Source organism: Hipposideros armiger, unplaced genomic scaffold (assembly GCF_001890085.2).
Source record: "Hipposideros armiger isolate ML-2016 unplaced genomic scaffold, ASM189008v1 scaffold_178, whole genome shotgun sequence".
In the NCBI taxonomy this organism is placed as follows: Eukaryota; Metazoa; Chordata; class Mammalia; order Chiroptera; family Hipposideridae; genus Hipposideros; species Hipposideros armiger.
Genome location: NW_017731528.1, coordinates 1,415,300 through 1,441,337, shown reverse-complemented (window position 1 = coordinate 1,441,337; position 26,038 = coordinate 1,415,300). Strand labels below are relative to the sequence as shown.

At 42.8% G+C, this 26,038-nt stretch overlaps 1 protein-coding gene across 4 annotated transcripts in view; it reads left to right on the top strand.

Annotated features, from left to right (window-relative positions):
* The window catches only part of PARP4 (poly(ADP-ribose) polymerase family member 4), an 85,803-nt gene that overhangs the window by 41,038 nt on the left and 18,727 nt on the right, over window positions 1–26,038 (top strand). The window contains exons 18-31 of one of the 4 annotated variants that reach the window (XM_019652403.1): window positions 302–478; window positions 1,117–1,163; window positions 1,312–1,390; window positions 5,764–5,901; window positions 9,114–9,309; window positions 10,313–10,380; window positions 10,938–11,125; window positions 13,058–13,157; window positions 14,957–15,127; window positions 15,400–15,480; window positions 17,192–17,272; window positions 20,067–20,162; window positions 20,759–20,881; window positions 23,908–23,958. In XM_019652403.1, the coding sequence (XP_019507948.1) occupies window positions 302–478; window positions 1,117–1,163; window positions 1,312–1,390; window positions 5,764–5,901; window positions 9,114–9,309; window positions 10,313–10,380; window positions 10,938–11,125; window positions 13,058–13,157; window positions 14,957–15,127; window positions 15,400–15,480; window positions 17,192–17,272; window positions 20,067–20,162; window positions 20,759–20,881; window positions 23,908–23,958 (1,596 nt within the window). Of the gene's footprint in view, window positions 1–301; window positions 479–1,116; window positions 1,164–1,308; window positions 1,391–5,763; window positions 5,902–9,113; window positions 9,310–10,312; window positions 10,381–10,937; window positions 11,126–13,057; window positions 13,158–14,956; window positions 15,128–15,399; window positions 15,481–17,191; window positions 17,273–20,066; window positions 20,163–20,758; window positions 20,882–23,907; window positions 23,959–26,038 lie in introns of all 4 variants that reach the window. The other 3 variants (XM_019652402.1, XM_019652405.1, XM_019652404.1) reach the window with 3 other exon arrangements.

The following is a 26,038-nucleotide window of genomic DNA, read 5'->3' as shown; positions in this document are numbered from 1 at the left end:
CACGTGGAACCTCTGGTTGGGAGAGGCCACTGGGTGACACTCTCCAGGCAAGGCAGGGCCCTGCTGCCAAAGAGCTTGCTCTCCCTGTGCCCCCTGCAGATATCACACTGTCCCCACCACTGGGGAGTGGCTCCAAGAGTCTCCTTTAGCACTACCAGTGCTTGTCTTGTAGGCTCTGTTCTTGTTTTCTGAGGCAGAATGTGGTTGACTATAATCCAACTGGTTCATGTAATAGGTGGGGTTAACCAGCATAGAATGGACATGTGTGTGAGTCGCAAGCTAAGTCATGTTTCTGTTTCAGGATATTTTTACTGTAAGTGTTGGAAACTTACCTCCCAAGGCTAAGGTCCTTGTCAAGATTACCTACATCACAGAACTCAGCATCCAATTTGGCATCCAAGGAACCATGGCTGTCTTCTTCATACCCACCACTGTTGCGCCCTGGCAACAGGACAAAGCTTTGAATGAAAACATCCAGGTCCGTGTGCCTAAGATAAGATTTAAGGAAGCTTTTTTTGGTGTGATTTATGCATAGGGAAGAAAAAATACCCAAAAGAATCTAATCTTTTTGGCATAAAGTCAGTGTTACTGACATGTATGCATTTAGACACACGTAATGTTTGTAAAATAAGAATAAAGACAGATACGTTCATTGGGCATAATATTTTTATTCTACTCAGTCACTTAAAATTTTTTGTTTCTGTGTTACATGTTCATCGTGAAGAATTCAGGTAAGCATGATGAATGCAAATAAGGCAAAGAGGAAAATTTAAACCATCCTTAAGTCCATTGCCAGAGATTAACACTGTGGTGTAGATCTCTTCAGACTTCCTACTTTGTATGTGTTTATATAAATTGTGTGTGTATATGTATAGGTATGGATGTGTGAGTGTATATACACATACGTGCGTATAGTTGAAAAGGTCACAAATTACCCTGATATCAGTTACATTTTACAAGTTATTGTCATTCCCGGAACAAATGCTCTGTCTCACTACTCCGAAGTGAGACCAGCTATCTTGTTGCTGCTGTAGGTTATGGCCTTGGTGACATTACATTCAGCTTAGAATCTCGTTGTGAAACTTTGTAGATACTTACATATTTTTCTTTAAACAGGATACAGTAGAGAAGATTTGTATAAAAGAAATAGGAACAAAGCAAAGGTTAGTACCTATGATATAAAACCTATAATCATTCAGTGGGCATTAGTTTTATGACTTACATTTTCATTTAAATTATATGAAACAATTACAGGTATTGTGTAATATTTAAGACATTAGTCTAAGACAAGTTTCTCTTCATTTTCAGTAGCTTCTCTTTGAGTATGTCTATTGAGATGCCTTACGTGATTGGATTTGTTTCTAGTGATACACATGAACTGAAGAAAAAGGTTAGTAAAGCTTTGCTTTATTTCGTAAGAGCTCTTATTTTAACATTAATTTTATGTTATCAAAGCAAGACATGCACATGGTTTAAAAAGTGAAATGATACTAACAACAGCTTCTTACAAGCAGCAGCAGCCCTGAGACAGTGAACCCCTTTAAATATTTTAGCTCTTTTCTGGTGGCCCCCAAAGTTTTAAATAATTTTTTTTTTTTTTACTGCTTGTTCTTTTTTTTTAAGATTTTATTGGGGAATTCGGGAAGGGGAACAGCGTTGGGGAATTAGAGAAGGGGACCAGACAAGTTGCTGTCCTTTTGTTCTTTAGTTTAATTGTGGAGGAGGTCGCTTCACTGGCCCATGTTGGTATTATCATTGCGCTCTTCCCCAGTGAAGCAGTTGCTCACCAGCCATTGGACAGCCGCTCACAGCGGCTGACGGCAGCTCCCGGCAACTCACAAAAGCTCACACCCACTGCTGGCCAGCCCCACTGCAGCCTACGTCATCGCCGCCAACTCATGGCAGCCCAGCTCCAGGTTGAGCTGCTGTTCACCATCTTAGCTGTAGAGGGCGTATCACCACTGCCCCTAATGTGGGATCTGAACCAGGGCCCTGCTGCTCAGAGCTGGCGTCCCAAGCCAACTCCTAACCAACGTGACACTCGGCCGGCCCTACTGCTTGTTCTTTATTCATCTGTTTCAGAAATTTTGTTTTGACTTCCTGTTATAATAGATGAAAATTGAGCTCCCTTGCCCTCTCCGCTCACCTCACTCCCTACTTTTTCTCTCCCCTTCATTCCAAAAGTTATATCACAATTTTTGGTTAAACCAACAGTCAATGTTTGCATTATTATGACTATGTAAATGATGTTTACTGTTGAGCCAAGAAATGTATTAAGATTACATTTTGTTTTTTACTCTTTTTTTTAAACCTCTTTATATAGTATTTTCTAGAGGGAAAAAGAAAAGCCTTTTTAATTTGCTTAGTGTTCGAGGACAGTTCTTCTCGTGTGCTCTAACACTTAGATTAAAACCCCTCTTCGTACTATTTTCACACTGTTGAGTGCTTCAGATAATCTGCTAATTTGTGTTTTCCCCTCAAGACCATCCTCCCAGCTTGGCAACTGTGGGGCCTCCCTTGACTTTTCTTTTCAGGACTTTGATCTTCACCCTCTTTCTGGTTTTGTTCCTGCGACTTGTCAGAGCACAATCTCATTACCTTCCTGAGTGAGAGTGATGGGCGGCCATGTTGGAAGGTGTCCTTATCCACCCGCTGCCCCTCATCACTTGGTGAGGGGCTTAATCCTGGGTTAGAACTCACCTTCTCTCATAATATTGAAAACATTGTCTTTTTAAAAAAATTTCTGGGGCCGGCCGAGTGGCTCAGTTGTTTAAGAGCTCGCTAAAGAGTGTGAGCTCTGAGCAACAGAGTCGGCGGTTCAATTCCCAGCCCAAGCTGAACTATCAACAGCTGCCAACAGATGGCAGGATGGCTCAGCTAAAAAAAAAAAAGAAAAATCTTTACTGTGATTTAAAAAAAATCTGCAGGAATTTCAGATCTTCTCTTTATCCCTGGTATTCTGAAATTTCATGTTAGTGTGATATTCATTCGGTGTATGAAACTCATGAACTTAGGTTCTGAGAAATTTTGTTAGATTTTTAAGAACTAAGTTGTTCCTTTCTCTTTCACCATTCTGCAATGCCTCTCAGTTAGATGTCCCCTGGATTGAGTTCCTTATTTTCTTACTTTTTCTCTCCTATTTCCCACTTTATTGTCTTTTTGTTTTTCTTTCTGAGTGATTTCCTCAATTTTAAATTCCAATCTTTCAACTGAAATTTTTGTTTTAGTTCTCAGATTTTTTTTTTGTAAGAGCTCTTTTGTGTTCTGTATTCCTCTTTTGTAACATCTTTGTGTGTTTCATGGATGCATTATTGTCTCTCTGAAAACGTTCATAATATACATTTTCTTCTGTTCCCTGTGTTGTCTCCTTTCTTTGAGTTCCTTTTCTTTATTCTGGCTTTTTCTTTGTTTGCTCTCCACATGTCATGTTAGAGGCCTTTCCTCAAATGTCTGGGTGACCTGTCTGTGTTTATCTTCAATTGAGACATGAGAAAGCCAGGTAGATGCTCTGAGGTGAGTGGGGTGAGTGGACCAAAGACCTTTCCCAAAGGCCGCCGGAGCTATCTGTTTGGTGGTGAGTCTCGTGGTGTTGTTTTAGCTTCTTATGTGGTTATTCAGAACACCTGTAGGGTATTCACAAAGTATGATGGGGAGAGTGACTATGGGCCCCGTGCTTTGAGGTGCTGACTGTCACGTCAGTCCTGTCTGCTGCCTTCTACTCCTATGCTTCTTTATGCCTAGATTTCCTGAGTCTGGATTTCATTTGGTTGAATTTCTCTAAGTAATAAATCTCCAATTTCCTTTGGTGAGAGAACAGTATACTAGCTATTGGTGCCAGCTACTTGGCTACTTGTAGAGATAGAGGGCCTGTGGGTCTGACAGCTTAGTACGTAGTCTGTTCACTAGAACTGCTGTTTCCTGCAGTGCCTGGTGTCTCCAGTGTTTTAGCTTCCCAGGATGCTGCAGGGTCACTGAGTCCACTGCGGGGACCATACCCTCTGCAGGACTCAGGTGGCAGCTTCGTCCAGTCTGGCTAGGTTACTTATCGCCTCAGTCAGCTTTCCGTGTTCGTAAATTTGTGGGCATCTCTTTGTCTGCGGTTGTATTTGTTCTTGTTCTCAATATCTTCATGGGTTTACACCATTTTAATTACTTCCCTTTTATTGTAGGGAGTTTTAGGATGTTGCTAGAGAATGGAGGTAACCACATAGATTTAATCGTCCTGAACAAGAGGCCCTTTGCATCAGACAGCTTTTATAGATAATAAGCAGTCCCAAAACTTTGTGGTTTAAAACCACAAATGTGTTATTTCTCACAGTTTGTGAGTTGACTGGGCAGTTCTTCTGGGCTGGGCTGGCTGAGCTGGAAATGATGGTCCAGAATGGTCTCATATATCTGGCTGTGGGCCTAGTGTCAGCTGCAGTGATGGCCATGCGTCTCTCATCATCCAACAGGTAGCCCAGGTTTGTGTTTATAGTGATAGAAGGTTCTCCGTAGCAACAGGGGCGGGCGGGCCCCATTGCACAAACACTATACAAGCCTCTGCTTGCCTCACATCTGCCGATTTCCCATTGGCCAAAACAAGTCACGTGGCCAACTCCAACCTCAAGGGCAGACAGAGATGCCACCTTGTGAAAGCAGGAGCTGCTGTCACATTGCAGAGGGGCCAGCACACCATAATGGGAGGACTGTGGCCATTTCATAATTTGCTACATTGCCTTTTTTGTTTTAAAGTTTATCACATACATTTATTTTTTTTAAGTTTTATTGGGCAATAGCCATGGTTACACATTGCTTTCATGCTACAATGGCATAGTTGACTCTTTTAAGGAGGGCGCAGCTCACAGTGGCCCATGTGGGAATCCAACATTAGTATTATTAGCACCATGCTCTAACCGAGTGAGCTAACCGGTCACCTTATCACATACATTTTTTTTTTTAAGATTTTTTTATTGGGGAATTGGGGGGATGGGAACAGTGCTGGGGAATTGGGGGATGGGGAACAGACAAGTTGCTGTCCTTTTGTTCTTCAGTCTAGTTGTGGAGAACGTTGCTTCACTGGCCCAAGTTGGCACCATCATTGCACTCTTCCCGGGCGAGGCACATCAGTCGCCGGCTTCTGGATGGCCGCTCACTGCGGTTGCTGGCCGCTCACGCTGGCTGCTGGCTACATACGGTAGCCCATGGCAACCTACTGCCACAGGGGCTGCAGCCTATGCCGTCACCGGTGACTCACAGCAGCCCAGCTCCAGGTTGAGCTGTTGTTCAGCATCTTAGCTGTGGAGGGCAGTGTCACTGGCCCTCATATGTGGGATCCGAACCGGGGCCCTCTGGCATCCCAAGCCAGTTCTTAACCATCGCGCCACTCGGCCGGCACTCACATAAATTTTTAAAGTTATTTTATATTTATGAAAATACAATTTTAAAAGAAGGTATAATTCTCAGATTTCTGTTGAATTTTCTGGAGTCCTTTTTGCTGCCTCCAGAGAAGTCTAACTGAGCACACAGATCTCTCATCTTTGGATCCATGGATTGAGACTGTCTTAAACTTACCTAAATTTCACTATTTATATCACCCTTAGCATTTCAGGAGGGTAAGTAATTAGATACTGGTCACATTTCTAAAACCCACAGTTCATAGTTTAAAATTTTTAGTGGAGTTATGTAAATTAAGGAAGGGTATGATAATTTATGGGTTAGTGCAAGTTGATAATATGGTATTACTCCATTATTCACTTTGTCGTCATGGTTGTTTGTTTGTAGAGCACAGACTGCAAAGCTGTGATTAGCACCGTGGAAGGGAGCTCCTTAGACAGCAGTGGATTTTCTCTTCACGTTGGTTTGCCTGATGCATATCTCCCAAGAATGTGGGTTGAAAAACATCCAGAAAAAGAAAGTGAGGTATAGTCCTTAATGAAAAGTAGAAGACACTATTGAAAATATATTCCAGAATAAAATATATTTTGGGTTATTTATATTTGGGAAGTATTACTAACCTTGAAAACTGCAATTACAAAATGAGCTCTTACCACCCCAAGATTCTACAACTAAAAATATTTATGATACCAAGCATGACAAACTTCTGAGGTTTCAGCCAAAACCCTCATCTGGCAAATTTCCTTATAAAGATTGTAATTTTTACCTTAATCTCCGACAAAAAGAAAATCTGCCTTCAGACATTACATTGATTATTCTGTATTCTTTTAATCGTTTTTAAATATTGATGCTATAAAAGAGATGCAAAATTATTTATGTATGGCCATAAGACCATTTTGTATGGCTTGTGACAAAGAATCTCTTCTTATTAAAATAAAAATTGAGAGTGACATCAGCAAGGTGGCTAAATAAGACGTCCCTCACTTGTATCCACCCAACAACAATTATTTGGCATCATCCACCAACAAAAGTGCCCCTATAGGGGCTTTGGGGTCCAGTTAGGAGACTGAAACCCCCGTGCCCTACAAGACCGAGGAGTGTCATTTGGAGCAGGCAGGCTCGTGCCAGGCAGCTTGTCTCACTGATGATGGCCCAGCTGCTGAAGTAGGAACAGCTTTGTACCCCTGAGAACTTGGCCACAGCCCCACTTGGTGTGGTCCTGTCGTCAACACCCTACGCCAAGGGACCCAGGAGGAGTGAGGCCCACCCCTGCACCAGGTAATAGGCGTACAAAACTCAGTCCCAGCTGTGGACCATGAAGTGACTGGGGAAGTGGCTCCAGCATACTCAGCCATGGTCTGGGAGCCCCTGGAGGTGAGCCCACCAAACCCCATCAACATGTAAAAATCTACTGCATTTCCTTTTTTTTTTCTTTTTTTTTTTTTAGCTGAGCCATCCTGCCACCTGTTGGCAGCTCAGTGGCAGCTCAGCTCAGGCTGGGAATTGAACTGGTGACCCTGTTGCTCAGAGATCTCACTTTTGAGCAAGCTCTTAACCAACTGAGTCACTCAGCCAACCCTCAACTGCATTTCTGTACACAAACAACAAACTATCTGAAACAGAAATAAAACACTCCATTTATAATAGCATCAAAATAGTAAAATACTCAGGAATATATTTAATCAAGGAGATGGAAGATCTGTACGCTGAAAACTACAAAACATTGATGAAAGAAATTAAACAGACACAAAGAATTGGAAAGATATTCCATGGTAGAACCACAAAAATACCACGAATAGCCAGAGCAGTCTTGAGAAAGAAGAGCAAAGCTGGAGGCATCACAGTCCTGATTTTAAATTATATTACAAAGCTATACTACAGTCTGGTACTAGCATAAAAACAGACACATAGATTAATGGAACAGAATCGTGAGCCCAGAAATAAACCCATGCACATAGTGTCAACAAATATTTGACAAGGGAGCTAAGAATACCCCATGGGGAAAGAATAGTCTTTTTAATATATGGTTTTGGGAAAACTGGATATCCACATGACTTTTGAAATCGGACCCTATCTTTTTTTTTTTTAAGATTTTATTGGGGAATTCGGGGAGGGGAACAGCATTGGGGAATCAGAGAAGGGGAACAGACAAGTTGCTGTCCTTTTGTTCTTCAGTCTAGTTGTGGAGGACGTCGCTTCATTGGCCCATGTTGGTATTATCATTGCGCTCTTCCCAGGTGAGGCAGATCGGTCGCCGGCCACTGGATGGCCGCCTCATGGCGGCTCTGGGCAGCTCACGCTGGCTGCCAGCTGCTCACGCCAGCTGCCAGCCACTCACGGTAGCTAATGGCAGCCCAATGCAGCTTCACTGCAGCCTACGCCGTTGCCGGTGACTCACGGCAGCCCAGCTCCAGGTCGAGCTGTTGTTCACCATCTTAGCTGTAGAGGGCGCAGCGTCACTGGCCCTAATATGGGATCTGAACAGGAGCCCTGCTGTTCAGAGCTGGCATCCCAAACCAGCTCTTAACCAACGCGCCACTCGACCGGCCCCACACCCTATCTTGTACTACTCACAAATATAACTCAAAATGGTTAAAGAATTAAATATAGCTTATGAAACTATAAAACTCTTGAGAAAAATGTAGGGTAAAAGCTTTTTGACGTTAGTCTTGCCAACAGTTTTTTGGACGTGACACCAAAAGCACAAGCACCGAAAGCAAAAATTAATAACTGGAACAACACCAAACTAATAATCTTCAGCACAGCAAAAGAAATCAATAAAATGAGGAGACAACCTATGGAATGGGAGAAAATATTTGCAAACCATACATCTGATCGGAATGAGATGATCACGTGAAAATCAAGTGGCAAGTACCAGAAGATCGCATGAAATAATGTCCAAAATATGTAAGGAACTTACGCAACTCAATAGCAAAAACAATAATCTGATTAAAAAATTGGCAAACGACTCGAATAGATATTTTCCCAAAGAAGACACAACTGGCTAACAGGTGCATGAAAAAATGCTCAGCATCACTAATCAGCAAGGAGATGTGATATTCTGCTTTTTATCTGAACTATTGTTGAAGAAACCTTAACTCTTTTTGTTTTCATAGGACCATTTTACCTGACTAGAAAGTTTTCAAATTTCAAAGTAGATCTTTTCCAATAACAATGACACATTTATGCCAAACTCTACAACTTTTAGCTATATGTGTATGTTGCTTTGTACCTTAGAGGGATGCCTGAAATATTAGTTGTATATGAACTAAATCCTTTTTCAAATGCCACAGCTGAGCACGGTAGTTAAAAGGGCATGGTAAAGTGATGAGCCCTTTAGTTACAGGAATAAGCACATTTTAATTCACTTTTTGTACATACATGGGTTTTTGTACATTGGGTATGCTGTAAATGAAACACACATGCACATAGTTCATTGGTGTGTTTCTGTCTCTCCCTTTGAGGGTCAGGATTTTTGTGCCAGCCATTCCCACTGGCAAGCGGCACCTTCCCTCTAAAGTCTGAGGTCCAGCGAGAGGCACTGTGCCTCAGCCCCGGGGATCTTCACTGGTTTTTAGGGGCCACTCTTTATTCTCTGTTACTCTATCCCAGTTACATGTCCATTGTTTAGAGAGAGTGTATAGGTGGGTTTGGGGATCAGTAGTGTCAACATGAACGAGCCAGGCCAGTTTCAGCTGTGAGAAGTTTCTGACTCCAGCGCCTTCTTCCCCCGTTAGGCCTGCATGCTCGTTTTCCAACCAGATCTCGGTGTCACCCTCCCTGACGTAGCTGAGAAGAGTGAAGTGATTATCTGTCTGGACTGCTCCAATTCCATGGAGGGTATGACCTTCTTGCAAGCCCAGCAGATTGCCTTATATGCACTGTCATTGGTGGGTAAGAAGCAGAAGGTGAATGTTGTCAAGTTCGGCTCAGGTGAGTGTCTGTGACTCCAGTGCAAAGTGTGCTTCCTCCCTGAGAGCAACACATTCAAAAGTAGAGCAGACAGCTGTCGGTGTCCCTGACCTCAACTTTGGAGTGAGAGGTAGCTCTGCACAGAGTTCAAGAACTCTGGAGCTAGGTCCCCGGGTTCAAGTCCCAGCTCTGCCATTTACTAGCTCTAGGTGTCGCCTTGGGCAAGTTACTTGAACTTCTCATGCCTCAGTTTCCTCCTCTGTATTATGAGGGTGACAGTCCTTACCTCACAGTCTTGTTGTGAGGAGTGAGCTAATGTATGTAAAGGGTTTAAAGCAGGGCCTCGTTCATAGCAAGTGCTGTATAAACATTACTGTCGTTAACACAGCTGAACCAAATGCAAGACCCTCAATCTGATGAGTATGAGGTTCCCAAGGATGTGGACAGAATGTTTGAAATCAGCACTGTGGTAGAAAGTCTCTAAAGAATGGTCTCAGGAAGCATCAGATTAGCCCTGTTAGAAGAAAGGTAATGTCATCCTCCAGAGGGGGCCCAGGGCCATCTCAGCCACCAGAAGAAGGCACTTCAGGACTGGGAGAAGCACCAGTGAGTAGAGTGAGGGGACATCGCAGCCTATAGGTTCGTATTTTCTGTGCCATTTAGCAGAAAGTCCAGACCAATTATGAAGGAGCCAGGGTCTGCTGCTGGGGGCAGAGGTCACATAGCCTGGGGAGTGCTAAGGTCATGGAAGGAGAATGTCCCCCTGGTGGCCAGGCTCTCCATTTTGTCACGACACCCGCATCTGACTTTGCATAAGCAACTGCTATAGAGCAGAGGTCCATACATGTAATTTGACTCAGAACCTTATGCACAGGAAAGTACATAGTTTGCACTAGAATTTATTATTTAAAGGAATACTGCGGTGATTTTTTTATGTGTTAAAATTATCAAAACATCCTTGTTTGTTAGTGGTCAGTAAAGTGAATATTGAGTGGCCACACCTCATGTCCATCTTATCGCTCAGGTTACAAGGAGTTGTTTTCCTACCCTAAGTGCATCACAAGCAATACCGTGCCGACTGAGTTCATTATGGTGAGTGAGAACCTTCCTCTGTCCCCTGAGCCTGTTTCTGCCCAATTTTAGTGGTACTGCCCCCCAGACCACCATCAGAATGCCCCCAGTCCTTCCATTGTGGTATGATGGTGCGCTCTTTTCTTTCATTGATTAAAGCAATATGAACTCATTGAAAAAAATTTGGAAATTAAAAGGGTAGAAAGAAAAAAATCATCTGCAGTCCCACCACCCAAATACAAGTAGCATTATCAGTTTTACAGTGTTTTTTGTCCCTTTTTTTCTCTTTTGTACAATGGAGCAAGCTCAGGATTGCCAGTCGCCCCCTCAGTCCAGGCTGGCAGACCCCAAGGTGTTTGATGTAATAGTTCTTTGAAAATCATAAAAAAGCAGATAAGTGCCAATTGATAGTAATGTGACATGTGACAAGGCTATAAATATGTTCCACAAATGTGTAATTAGGAAAACATACCTTTTCATGGCATTATCTCTAAACCCTCATTGAGAGACGTGCTCAGTAAATGATAAGTTAACGGTGAATATCCCCCAAAAGGGTAACCTTTCTCTTTACCCTGCAGTCTGCCTCGCCTACCATGGGAAACACAGACTTCTGGAAAACGCTCCGGTATTTGGGTTTACTGCCCCCTTCTCAAGGTGTGCGGAACATCCTGCTTATATCCGACGGGCACCTCCAGAGCGAGGGCCTGACCCTGCAGCTTGTGAACAGGCACGTCCAGCACACCAGGCTGTTCTCCTGCGGCGTCGGGTATGGGAAGTCCCGTCTCATGGGGTCCCCGCTGACAGGCCGCCTGTGGCCACACAGGGTTTGGCAGATGGGAGGTTCATACTTGTGTGTAGAGGCTGCTTAGGGAAAGGAGGTGGAGCTCTGGGCACTGGGCCAGACGTCTGGGTCTCAACACCCGAGCTGGCCACTAAATAGCTATGACCTTGGTAGGTTGCTTCATCTCTGTGAATGAGGATGGTAATGCCAACACCTCCCTAATAGGTCTGTTCTGAGGATTACATGAGCTCACATGTAGAAAGCACTTAAACCCGCCTGTGGCAGGCACCAAATCAACATTAGTGCTGTTATTTTGCATAAAAATCTGAATTTCCAACCTATCCCAAGAAGCCTGAAGATGGAGCAGTGCCAGGCACACCCTCCGTGGCAGTTTCTGATGGGTTGGGGGGATCCGCTGCTTCAGGGGCCCCACCAGCTGCTGTGCTCACAGCATCTTTCCAGCGAGCTTTCTGTGAGGTTTGTGTTGTCAGACCCTGAGATGTTTCTTTCTCTGAGGAGGCTAGACCCCATGTTGTTGGAAGTAACCCCCTCCCCTATTATAGTTAGCTTTTTGGGTTGAACTGAGGCATGTGGTGCAAATAGAAGGAAAACACCAAACCCAAGGGCCAGACTGGTGTTTGCACAGCATGCCTAGCCCGCACCTGCCTGTGCTCTCCCCCTACGGTCACCATCCTAGCAAGCCATCACCAGGCCTCCCCTCTCCTCCCCTTGTTGATGGGTGGGTGGCCCCCCACCTCCCGCTGTGCTTTCCTGGGCCCCTTGCCTCCTCAGGCCTGGGCAATGGACTCTAGGAGTTGGGGCCCTCGACGCCCCTGGATGGCCCTCCCTTCCTGCCCAGATGGCTTCTTTCTTTTCTCTTCTCCTCAGTCACAGCTCCTAGTCCTGTTTTCTGTAATCTAAGGCCTAATGGCATCACAGACCAGCCAGGAAATGTGTCCAATGCACAGCGGGATCCCCCAAGAACTGTTCCTGGATGCGGGGTGGCCAGCCCTGACCCTGCCACAAGATGTGTTCCCTCCCTGCCTGAAATAGCGCCTTGTTCCATCTTCCTGGTCACAGCAACACCTGCCTGCCCCGCTACAGCGTGTCAGGAGCCTGCTGGGCCAGGGTTGCTGCCTCAGACACCTCAGTGCAGAATGCACTGTGTCCTGTTGCACACTACATCTGGGCACACTACAGCTGAAGGGTTTTCTAGTCAGTGTCGTAATCACTGCCAGTTAATTTTGAGGACTGAAGGCAACTCTAGTCTTTATCAATACGCTAAAAAATATTGCAGAAATAACTTTCTTAAGCTCTTTTTCTGAAAAGTTATTAATCATTTCTTTAGTATTTCAGGGGGAAACTCACTAAGAAGTCATTCTAATAGGTTTAGAATTATTACCAAAAGAAATTTGGTAGGACATTGTCATTTAAATATCAAAGATTGTCTTTGCTAGAATGAGAGTTACTTCTTTATACATTTCCTCTCTACATGTGGATTGAATTCGAAGATGTAGACTTTATTGACCCTTTGCCAGCTCTTGGTCTTTGGGATCAGATTTGGGTAGTTTTGACAGCCCTTGAAAGTGGGTTGAATGTTTATCTGCCTTCTGATGGCTTTTAGGGGTTTTTCAGAATCATCCACTCCCTCCTTCAGTAAATTGGAAGTCAAGAATTTCTGCTTTTTTTCTATTGTGAGAGAGAAGTAAGTCCTCTGATGTGTGGGAGCATAGGTTACCCAAACCTTCCGATGTTTTATAGTGCCTGTCATACGTTTTATTAATATTTAATCTTAGCTACAGAAGAGTGAATACTTCTTCCTATTGCGTTTTGAGCTGTGTCCACGTTGTTAACTGCATGGACTTCAAAAACGTTTCTAAAATTTCTCACAAACTAACGCATGTCAAATGTGGTCAGTTCTACAGCAAATCGTCATGTCTTGAGAACTCTGTCCCAGTGTGGTGCTGGAGTATTTGAATATTTCAACTCAAAATCCAAACACAGTTGGAAAAAACAGGTACGATTCTCAAACATCTTATTTCTAGTCTTATGTTTATGTGCAGAAATAGTCTTCTTACAAATCTAATGACAGTAACTTCGGTATTTTTGTTAGTGGAAAGGGGAGCTGGAAGGAGGCACAGCTACCAAGGTGTGGGTCCTGCCTGGGAGGAGCACAGTGAACACGAAATTGGGTCACCCTCCTAGCTAGTAGTTTGATTGCTGTTTTATAAAGTGTCATGGATTGATTTTTTAAAGTGAATCTTAAATTCACTTTAAATGTTTTGCTAAAATTAATTTTTATTATGGCAAAATATACATAAAATTTGCCATTTTAACCACATTTAAGTATACAGCTCAGTAGCATTGAGTACACTCACTCTGTTGTGCAGCCATCACAGCTGTCCTTCTCCAAAACTTTTTCATCGTCCCAAACAGAAACTCTGTCCCCATTAAATATTAAGTCCTCATCTCCCTCTCCCAGCCCATGGCCACCACCCTTTACTTCCTGTCTATGAATTTGACTATTCTAGGGACCTCATGTAAATGGAATCACACAGCATTTGTCCTTTTGTGCCTGGCTTGTTTCATTTGGCATAATGTCCTCAAGGTCTACCCACATTATAGCAGACGTCAGAGTTTTCTTCCTTTTAAAGGCTGAATAATATTTATTATCTGTATAGACCACGTTTTGTTTATCAGTTCATTTGTTGATAGACACTTAGGTTATTTTTGCCTTTTAACTGCTAGGAGTATTGGCTTCCAAGCATGTATTCGAGACCCTGGTTTCAATGATAGGTAAATACCCAAAAGAATTGCTGGATCGTGTGCTAATTCTATGTGTAGTTCTTTTAGGGGCCACCATGCTCTGGTTCACACAGTGGCTGCACAATTTTACATTCCTAGCAGCAATGTACAGGGTTCCAGTTTTTCTACATAGTCTCCAATATTTATTTTCCATTTTTTGTTTTTGTCTTTATAATAACCATCATAATGGGTGCACAGTTGTATCTCATTGGGGTTTTGATGTTGAACAACTTTCCAGGTGTTTATTGGCCATTCGTGTATCTTCTTTAGAGAAATATCCATTTAAGTCCTTTGTAAGATTAATTTTTTTTTTAATTGGGGAATTGGGGGAGGGGTACAGCGATGGGGAATCAGGGAAGGAGAACAGACAAGTTGCTGTTCTTTTGTTCTTCAGTCTAGTTGTGGAGGACGTCACTTCACTGGCCCATGTTGGTATTATCACTGCATGCTTCCCAGGTGAGGCAGATGCTCGCCGGCCATTGGACAGCCGCTCATGCTGGCTGCCAGCCACTCATAGTAGCTCGCGGCAGCCCACTGTAGCAGGGGCTGCAGCCTATGGCATCGCCAGCAACTCATCTCAGCTCCAGGTGGAACTGTTGGTCACCATCTTAGCTGTAGAGGGCACAGCATCACTGGCTCTCATGTGGGATCCGAACCCAGGCCCTGCTTCTCAGAGCTGGCATCCCAAGCCAACTCTTAACCAGCGCACCACTTGGCCGGCCCAGAATTAATTTTTATAACTGGAATCTATTCCATATCAGAGTCAGAGTTGTAATTAACTAATGTAGTAATTTTCAGATATTTTGTACATTGAAATTACGTGCTCATGTTATTATTAAAAATTCTACTTAAAATGTTTTTGGAAAAGTATCCTATAACAGGAAGGAGGGGGGAAAAAAACTAACGACAAAGAGCTACAAGTCCCAAGGGTTAGAATATAAAATTTAAGCATTCAGTGACCATCTTCTGGATTTAATATTGAAAGAGAAACCATCCCTCTTGTATAAATAGATAGAGGACCAGATGACTCGGTCCCGTTCTCCAAGCTGCCACTCTGTCTCCGTCACTTGGCAACAGCTCAGTCGGCGGGTGCCGGAGCCCCTGCAGGCCCCCGCCAAGGTGCAGGCCTTGTTCCACGGTGACCGGCTCCTGGTCTACAGCTTCATTCCTCATTGCACACAGGTAAGGAAGCACACAGCGTGTTTGCCTGGGAGGAGCAATGTGCTTTACTAAGAAGTTCCTTTCCTTCCCTTTTTCTTTCCTCTTCTGGCCCCCCAAATCATATTATGCTGGCAAATTTCCTCCTTCTAGGAACAGAGTGGGTGGTTAACCAGGGGCCCTGGAGAGCCTTTAAATTTCCATTGCAGGAGGAAATCGACAAAGGAATCGCTGTTTAACTAGTGAAGACACTCTGGAGTAGAAAAGCTAATAAGGACATTTTTCCCTGGTTTCAGGCAACTCTGTGTGCATTGATTCAAGAGAAAGAATTTTCTACGATGGTGTCAACTACTGAACTTCAGAAGACAACTGGAACTGTAAGATTCAAAACTTAAAATGTGGACCCCAGTATTAGAAAGTTAGAATGATTTTATCTTTTCATATCTAATGCTCCGTGTGCTCTCTTTGTTGTTTGTCCATGTTGACATTTCTGTACAAATGAGGACACATTCCCTCAGTTTCCAATGCAGCAGTTGGTCATCTGGGGTCCTTGGGTCTAGTCATATCTGTATGGGCATCAGTGGGTGTGAATAACTGCAAGTAAATTTGGTATTTTGTGCATGAAAAAATTTTAGGGAGGTTCTCAAAGATGCCCGTGACTCAATGAAAGTTAAGTGCCACTGGTCCACCTATGTTATTTTAAAACGTTAAGTATAACAGTGCTACATCAAGAGTAAAACATATCTATCGAGGCTGGGTTTGTTTTTTCTACTTTTGGATTAAAAGCAAATGAATTAGCACTAAAAAGTTTACAGTATTTTTCGTAGTACTGACTCTACTACAGTTAGACCTGGAAAATTGCTAACTCCTCTGTGCTGTATACATAGCTTGCTAATCATAGGAATATTTGCATAGCCAGATAAACCATTCCCCAGGCATTTCTGGGTTTTGTTTTTTTGAAAAATAAAATTTGACTTATTTTTTGGCACTGAGTCAGTAATTATAACTTATTACTTGCCAGTGACTGATGTATAGAACTTAAGGGAATTTTTGTACTATTTTAAAAATTGAATGTAAGGTAGAAATAAAGTAAAAGGATTCTACCTGGGAAGAGGTCATTTCATAAAAATCAGTTTCTATAGTTGTACGTCTTCTGTGAAGAGTGGTCTGATCAATAGCACAAGTACGAGAGTAGGAATTCTCGTGCACAGCAGACATGGCCGTTGGCAATCAGCTCTGTCTTGTAGGCATCTGGGAGCGTGGAGACCACAGCCAGGCTTGGGCAGCATGGCGCTAAGCTGGCTCTTCTTCCTAATGTAGAACAGTTTAAAATTTTTGAAATAAATTGAATTAGCAAAATGGCCTTTTATAGAAAAGGCACTGAAAACAGATGGGTTGTTGTCAGGGGCTGGAGGCGACTGCATGGGGCACAAGGGACTTTTAAGGTGAAGGAACTGTTCTATGATTGTATTTCAGTGGTGGTCACACAACTGTGTACATTCGTTAAAATGCATCAAACTGTACACCTCAAAAGGGTGAATTTTAGTGTGTGTAAATGAAACTTCAATTTTATTTTTTTATTTCTTTTTAAAGATTTTAATGGGGAATTAGGGGAGGTGAACAGTGCTGGGGAATCAGGGAAGGGGAACAGATAAGTTGCTGTCCTTTTGTTCTTCAGTCTAGTTGTGGAGGACATCGCTTCACTGGCCCATGTTGGTATTTTCATTGCACTCTTCCTGGGTGAGGCAGTCACTTGCCGGCCATTGGACAGCTGCTCACGGCAGCTCATGGCAGCTCACGCCCGCTGCTGACCAGCCCCACTGCAGCCTACACCATCACCGGCGACTCATGGCAGCCCAGCTCCAGGTCGAGCTGTTGTTCACCATCTTAGCTGTAGAGGGCGCAGCATCACTGGCCCTAATGTGGGATCCAAACCCGGGCCCTGCTGCTCAGAGCTGGCGTCCAAAGCCAACTCTTAACCAATGCGCCACTCGGCCGACCCTGAAACTTCCATTTTAAAAATGGTTTTCTGTGTATGACTTCAATTAGAAGCCATTTGAATCTTTTTTTTCTTTGTTGCTTAAACAGATGATTCACAAGCTGACAGCACGAGCTCTGATCCGAGATTATGAAGATGGCATTCTCCATGAAAATGAAACGAATCATGAGGTTCGCTCTTTTCACAGTAAAAATCATTACGCATTGTTTTTGGTTCTTCTTAAATTGATTATCCATAGACATGTAGAGTAAGGACACTTGGACAGAGATGCATGGGGTGTCGGGGGTGCGGGGCACTCAGTAGCTGTTTGTTGAATTAATTAACAAAAGAACAGATGTCAGTGGCTTCCTGAGAACTCTGTGATAATTATACCCATCAGAGAGCAGCCAGAGGCGGGCTCAGAGAGCGCTGAGTGTCTATAATAGATATCACTGCAGATCTCAGATGCTGGCAGTGCTCATATCCCCTCTTCCTGATGAAAAGCCCAGGTGCAGAATGGGTGGGCAACCTTGCTCAGGACACACAGTAGAGCCAGAGCCCACCTTGCTCCCTCCTGGCCACCGTAGCGGCCCCACTGGTCCCTCTGGGCTGTGATCTTAAATGAGGTTAGGAGCCTTCAGACTCAATATCATCCCAAAAAGAAGGTATGAGCATGCCACACAGGGCCACCAACTCTTTTGCAAACAGTCATAGCTTGTGATACGTGGCCTGTGCCTTCACTGCTCCTTTGCTTCCCTTCCATTAGCAGCCTCATGTTCTCTTTGCTTGTGGCCCTTTTATCTCAGGGCGACTGGCCAGCCCTGCCACCAGATGGTCCTAAACAAGTTGCTCGCCTTGGAGCCCTTGTCATGAAAATGAGCGGTACAGACGGTCTGTCAAAGACTTCAGAAGCTCAGTACACTCGCGAGTGAGAGTTCTTTGTAACTACAAATGGCTTTATAAATAGAATTATTCTTTCTGCAGTTGATCCCATTTTGCAGAGAACATTGAGTCACCTACTTGAGATATTTAGACAGGGCCATGGACTCAACATTTTGTTTGAAATTCTAAATATGAAATGATTTACTTTCTATAGAAAAGCACCATTTAGATGACTTAGTGCTCATATATTGGGTTGTTGGAAAAGTCATGATGTATTTTGTCAATGTTTTTCAAAGGTCATTTATTTATATAAAGAACAAAGATCAATCAATGATATATTGCCCATTTTGTTCAATAACCTCTTGCCATCTTTCAATGAGCTTCATAATTCCTCGTTCATAGAAAGACCTGTCTTTATTTGTGAAAAACTGAACAAAGTGCTGATTTACAGCCTCATCTGAATTGAATGTTATACCACACAAGGAGCTTTGAAGAGAGCGAAGCAAGTGGAAGTCTGATGCAAGGTCAGGCGAGTATGGTGGGTGTGGCAACACATCCCATCCAAGCTCCAATAATTTTTGACGGGTAATCAAACTTGTGTGTGGTCTTGCGTTGTCATGATGGAACACAACTCCTTTACAATTAACAAGCTTTGGACGTTTCTGGATGAAGGATTCGTTTAAACTGTCAAATTGCCGACAGTACACATTCAAATTGATTGTTTGGTTCCTTGGTAGGAGCTCAAAAAACACAACTCCTTTAAAATCCCAACACACTGAGAGCATAAACTTCCTCTGATGAATGTCTGCTTTCAATGTTGTTTGAGGCAAATCATCACGTCGGGACCAAGACCGTTTGCACACCACATTGTTGTAAACAATCCACTTCTCATCACCAGTTATCAGTCGCTTCAAAAAAGGATCGTTTTCCTCACGTTTAATGAGCATATTGCAGATGTTCATACGCTCCGTCAAATAAACTTCTTTGAATTCATGCAGAACCCAAATATCGAGCTTGCTTATTGCTTACGTATCCCAGCTTCTTCAGGTGGTCGTGAATGCTTGAATGATGGATGTTCAATATTTATGCAATATCTCGTGTCATGTAACATGGGTTTGACTCGATCAGTGCCTTTATTTTGTCATCATCAACCTTGGTGGGCCTCCCTGACCGAAGAGCGTTATTGAGATCAAAATCACCAGCATGGAATTTCGTGAACCATCGTTGGCACTGACTTTCTTTGTTTTAAAAAAAAAAAAAAAAGATTTTATTGGGGAATTGGGGGAGGGGAACAGCATTGGGGAATCGAGGAAGGGGAACAGACAGGTAGACAAATTGCTGTTTTGTTCTTCAGTCTAGTTGTGGAGGACGTCGCTTCACTGACCCATGTTGGTATGATCTTTGTGCTCTTCCCAGATGAGGCAATCGGTCACTGGTCACTGGTCGGCCGCTCACTGCGGCTCACAGCAGCTCTCACTGGCTGCCAGCCACTCATGCTGGCTGTCAGCGACTCCTGTAGCTCATGGCAGCCCACTGCAGCCCCACTGAAGCTTATGCCATCTCTGGTGACTCACAGCAGCCCAGCTCCTGGTCGAGCTGTTGTTCATCATCTTAGCTGTATAGGGCACAGCGTCACTGGCCCTTAAAGTGGGATCCGAACCGCGGCCCTGCTGCTCAGAGCTAGTGCTCCCAAGCGAGCTCTTAACCAACTGAGCCACTCGGCTGGCCTGGTACTGACTTTCATGTAGAGCATTGTCACCATAAACTTTATGCAACTTTTCACAAGCTTGACATGTGTTCTTCCCTTGATGGAAGTAAAACAGTAAAATATGGCAAAAATGCACAATTTGGTCTTCCATCTTCAACTTGTTGTAAAATCTCCAAAACTCAACCAAGTGGTTCAAATTTTTTTTAGAACTGTCAGCTGTCTAATGACATAGCAATAACATAGATGTGAATGACTCTAGTACTTCCAAAAATGAACTAGTGCCATCTGTTGCAAACATGCTTCATGACTTTTCTGACAACCCAATAATTGGTCCTACATAGCTAAATAGTGGAAAATAAAACAGGACATGATTCATGTGTTTTATTCTATCTTAGATGAAGAAGCAGATCTTAAAGTCTCTGATTATTCAACTCAGTAAAGAAAACTCTCTCATCACACAGTTTACAAGCTTTGTGGCAGTTGAGAAAAGGGTATGTATTCTGTTCATTCATGTTATTTTATTTATATTTACATATTAACAAAATTATCTTTGCTCTGACTGTCACAAAATCCATGTCTTTGGCATTGAAAAGCAGGCAGGGTCATGGGGGGAGGGTCGTCAGGCCAGGGCCTCGAATCCACGAAGGCCTCAGCGTGAGGGCTCACAGTGACCTCTCAATGTGATACATATGTCATTATTTTTAATGTTATAATTATTAATTAGTTACATGTGTACTTTTAAGATTTACTACAATTTTGTTACATTTTTGGCACTTCTCATCTTTTATTAATCTAAGACCTTCAAAAAATAGAAAAGGCCCAGGCTCCCCTTACCCTCTAAAGCCCTTTGTCCTTCATCAGTGTCTGGCACTTAGCACAGCGCCCATAGCCAGCAGGAGCTCAGTAAAGAGGAAAGCCACTCACTCAGTCTCCGCCTCTTTCTCCCTCACTAGTGGCCCAGGACATGTGATCCAATCTGATACCCAACATATTCCAAACCAAACTTTCACAGGGCTTTTGAATGTTAAATAATAATTTCTTTTGATAATGCCCATTTTATTTTTTACCTAACTGTGATTCAATATAGGATGGTAATGAGTCACCTTTTCCTGATACTCCAAATATTTTGGAACTTATTGCCAAAGAAGATGTCGATTTCCTGCCATACATGAGCTGGCAGGAAGAGCAGCTGGATGCCATCATGCCACAGGTAAGTGTTAATTACCACATACACTGATACTGTGTTTTTGTGATCCTATGATGGTGAGGGGAATCTTTTGCTAAAATAGTACCCTTATACTTGGATATGCAGAAATATACATATATTGTCTCTCTGATGATGGAAAATATTTGCACATTTATGAAAAGGCTGTCACATTACTGAGAAAGTCACCATATATATATATGTAAAATACAAAAAGAGAATAAACATGGCTCTGCTTCATTCAGAGACAAACTGTCACCAGGAAGCTCAAGTCATTTGGTCTCAGTTATGTAAAGGTTTATCCTGAAAGTAGTGCTAAAAGTCTTTTCTAATAACCTAAACTTACCACCAATATGTTTACAGTTTATAGGGCTTCATACTGTGGCCTTTACAGCCAGAAACATAATAGAAATTGAGAAACATGACCTTAATAAAAATTGAAAGGCATATTCAAAAGCAAAAGAACAAAACAGTGCTCTTAAGTATCCAGATTAGAGAAGTAAAATTGCTACATTTTAGGAATTTAGGTTCTAAGGAAAAAATTAAAGGGGGACGAATTTTGGGAAAATATAATATATGCAGCTTTGATTTTCTTGGATCCATTTTAAAGTTATGATGTGAGTTAAGAATATAAAAATACATTAGAGATTATTTGCTTTACTCATAAAATCATGTTTAGTTTGTTTTAAGAAGGTAAAGAACAATACAACATCAACAAAACGAAACCACAAATGTTTACTTGCATGAGCTGTGAATAAACCAACACTGTTCTGAAAAGCTAAAATCAAGGAGGTCTTTGAATGGTGTTTCCAAAAAGTGAAAGAGACTTAGACATATGCTAGATGAAATCCAAAGACAGTGATAAACTGAAAAAAAAATTTTCCAATACAGACAGATTTTCTTAATATATCAAGAACTCCCATGAATTAAGAAAAAGATCAGTCATCCAAGTGAAAAACAGGCAAAGGGCTTGATCATAAATAAGGAAATAATGTGGCTCTTGAACATAGGAAAAGCTGCTTAGCCTCATTATTGCTAAGAGAAATGCAAATTAAAACTTCAGAGATCTATTCTTTTATCTGTCAGGCTGGCAAAGATCAAAAAAGAGAGATGAAAGTCAGTAAAATGTGGTGGTAAGAACACAGGGGCTGGGCTGACTTCCCTCATGTGACCTCCTCAGTGCTCTGGGCCATGTCCTGGAATGAGAGTAGTACACAAACCTGCCTCACAGGGTTGATGTGGAAAGTGAAGGAATCAATGCACCTCAATGGTAGCTATCGTCACTGGGACCAGCCCACAAGCTGATGGCCTAGGAAGTCAGCACAGCTTCTGTGCAGCTCTTAGAGTGAAGCAGCGTCTGTGTGTGCTGCTATGGCAAGGTTCCCCAATGCATTAGCAAGGGAAGTAGCGTGGAGAACAGTGTCAATAACATGCTACCCTTTGGAAAGACAAAAATTAAAGAAAGGACATTTCTTTGCTTATTTGTTCATTTCCTTATTTTCACATTTCTGTATGTTTCTGCTTTTTGGAGTGAGACGCTAGGAGCTGGTGAGAGAGCTTGTCTCCAGGGAAGTCCACTGGGTGACCAGGAGGTTTTGAGGGCTTGATTAGTATAGTGTACCATTTCATGTATTTTGAATCTTGTACCATGGGCATGGATTGCCCACTCAATAAATGAATAAACACTAAAAAAACAATCAATGAATAAACACTAAAAAAACTACAAATAAACAAAGAGTTTGGGGGAGTGCAGGAAGAGTGGGAGGTGTGTGTATGCTGAACACATTGTTTAGCCAGGCTCAGGGCAGACCCCCAAAGACAGTGTGTGTGTTGACAGTATTGGTCTGAAGTCTTCCAGACCCCACTTCAGGGAATGTGGCTCAGGGATCCTTAAAGGAAAAGGAAGGAACGGGACTGCACTGAGGGGCCGTGACCTGTGCTCTCGCCGTCATTCCCACAAGGGGCCATTGGAGTGCCATGATTTGGAAAAACATTGATGCACAACTCATAATCAGCTGCTGTCCTTGAAACCAGACAGCCTTATTGTCAAAATAGGCCCTTGAAAATGTATATTTATTTTAAATATGTGTCAAACACACAAAAAAGGTCTGGAGAGATCCATGCCAAACAGAGACTGGGTATGAGATTCTGTGTGAGATTTTCATATCCTTCTTTATGTCTACCTGTGTTTTCTAATGTCCTCATAGTGCATGTGTATTGTTTATAAAACCTTTAAATTTATTTTCAAAATTGGCTCTACATTCATTTGCATTTTATTTTACTGTAGTGATAATGAATTATTTCATACTAATTTTGCAAATGCTCTGGACCTTAATACTTCCATGATCCAAGCCCATAAGATGAAAAATTATAAATTACAAAATTACAAATTAAATTGATGACCCGATAGTTTGTCATTTTAGCTACAATAATTTTTCAAATGAACCATCATCTAATTTAGCCAAAATATTAAAGTCGTTGTGACTCTCCCGCACGGTTTATTTTACTTACCAAGATGTGACAAGGAAAGAATTCCACTTGGAATGGTGTCAGGTCAGATCTGTGACGGGCAGCCAGAGAGCAGGCCCTAGAAGAGCCCCAGCCAAGGAAGAGGCAGAGACTTTATAAAAATAACTTCCAATCTAATTTTTAAAGTCAATTATTTTAAAAGTTCAATACTTTAACTGTTATTAGCAATAAATCGAGTGCTCCGACTGAAATTAGAGCCCTCTATTTAAGCATTCTCTCTCTGAGGGCCTGCCTTTGTCCCTTGTAGATAATGGTGGTAAACATAATCGATGACTGTGAACTTGGAGGGAGAGAGGAGGAAAGTGAGAAATTTTGGTAAAGGGAAGCATCATGCTGGGAAGTACATTTTCTTGTTTATTTGGTAGAATTGTTTTTTGCATAGTCACATGGTTCAAACTCCAAACTACAAAAAGGGAGACTGAATCCTTCCAAATTTCCTCATTCCCCCATTTCCCCTCCCCAGAGGCACCCAGGTTTATTGGCTGCTCGTGATTTCTTTCCAGGGTAGCACATGCATGTATGAGCTAAATTTGAACTTTCCCATCTGTTTACAGGTATGTACTATACACAGTGTATACTGCACACACTGTTCTATACATTGTTTTTAATCTGTACCTTGGAGATACACTGAGGAGCGGCTTCCTTATTTTTATGGCTGAATAGAATTCTGTAATATGGATTTATAAGAGTTAATTAAGCTAAGTCCTTCATCAATGGGCATTAAGTTTGTTTCCTGCCTGTTACAAACAATGCTACGAGAATAACCTTGCCACATATGTTATTTCCCATGTGTTGTAGTGTATTTGTAGGATATAACTCTACAAGCCAACTCCAAAAGCCAGAGGATATGTGTATTTTCAGTTTTAAATAGCTAGGGAAACTCCACTACTGACTGGGATGGAGTAATATCATGCATTTAGGAACTGGCTGTATTCCCCCACCTTAAATAACTAAAAATATGTGACAAGCATATTTGACTGGACAAAATATATGGAACAGTGGTTTTCAGACAGAGCAGGACCGTGCTCCTTCAGAGTTGAACATGAATAAGGGGCATCCTGGGGTTGTCAGCCCGCTGCCTGGGAAGAGTCCCACACAGTAAGTAGCCCACGGATGGCAGGCCCAAACAGAGCCTGATAGTGTCTCTGCGTTAGGGGCACAGTTTGCAGGTCAGGAAGGCCAGGATGGCTAGTGTTAGGAAGCAAAGTACGGAGAGGTGAGAAGGGCACAGACAGAGCCCCCGACACCTTCTGGGGGGTCCCTTTCTAGTCCTCGGCTGAGTCCTGATCAGTGTATGTGAGAGGGAACAACCGAGGCAGAGGAAGAAGTACCAGACAGAAGCGGCGGGACCATCATCCCGCAGCCCACACTGGCTGGGAATAGTTTGCACGCCCACCGCCAGCGTGGGAAGGTGTAACAGAGCACCCAAGAGGCAGCTGCTCCAGACCATAGGCCAAAACCAAGGATCCAGACTAAAAACTATTCTCATTCCACCTGAAAAGGAAGACTCAAAAGTATCAAACTATTTCCAAGGAAATGAACCATGTCCCAGAACCAAGCTGTAGACCATGTAAATGGATTTTTTAAAATATCAGCACCTCAACAGTGTAAAATTGACATGTCTAGCATCCATTTAAAAATTACCAGGCAGGGGCCAGCCAAGTGACTCAGTTGGTTAAGAGCACAAGCTCTGAGCAACAAGGTCGCCGGTTCGATTCCCACATGGGCCAGTGAGCTGCACCCTAGCTGAGCTGCCCTGAGCTTCCAACAGGCATCCAGATGGCTCAGTGGTTAGAGCATGCGCTCTTAGCAACAAGGTTCCTTGTTCGACTCCCACATGGGATGGTGTGCTATGCCCACCCGCACATAAGTTTGATCACTGCACCTTGAGCTGAGTGGCAGCTTGCCGTTGGGCAATCAGATGTCAAAGACTTGGAGGTGAGCTAGTTGCACCCTCCACCGCTAAGATTGAAGGACAACTTGGCTGTTCCCCTTCCCCAATTCTCCAACACTGTTTCCCTTCCCCAACTCCCCAATAAAATCTTTAAATAAATAAATAAATAAATAAATAAATAAAAATTACCAGGCAGGCAAAGATGTAGAAAGATGACCTATAATGAGGAGAAAAAACAATCGATTAAAACAGCTATTATAAATATACTCTGTATGTTGAAGAAGGCAGACAGAGGACTGAGCATGTGAACCAGAGATATGGAAGATAAAAACAGACCCAAATTGAATTTCTAAAGATGAAAAATACCATGTCTGAGATAAAATACACTGGATGTGACTCATAGCAACTTAGGCACTACAGAAACCCTTCATGATGGGAGCTGAAAAATGTGTTTCCCCGTTTGCCTTTGCTGTGTGTGTGTGTGGTTTTTTTTTTTTAGGCTTATTTTTATTTTTAGCTTAAGTTTACCAAAAACAATTCAATGATTTCATGTTATTTCCTTACTTAAAACTCAAGCTACCGGGCCGGCTGAGTGGCGTGATAGTTAAGAACTGGCTTGGGGGCCGGCCGAGTGGCGCGATGGTTGAGAACTCGCTTGGGATGCCAGAGGGCCCCGGTTCGGATCCCACATATGAGGGCCGGTGACACTGCCCTCAATAGCTAAGATGCTGAACGGCGGC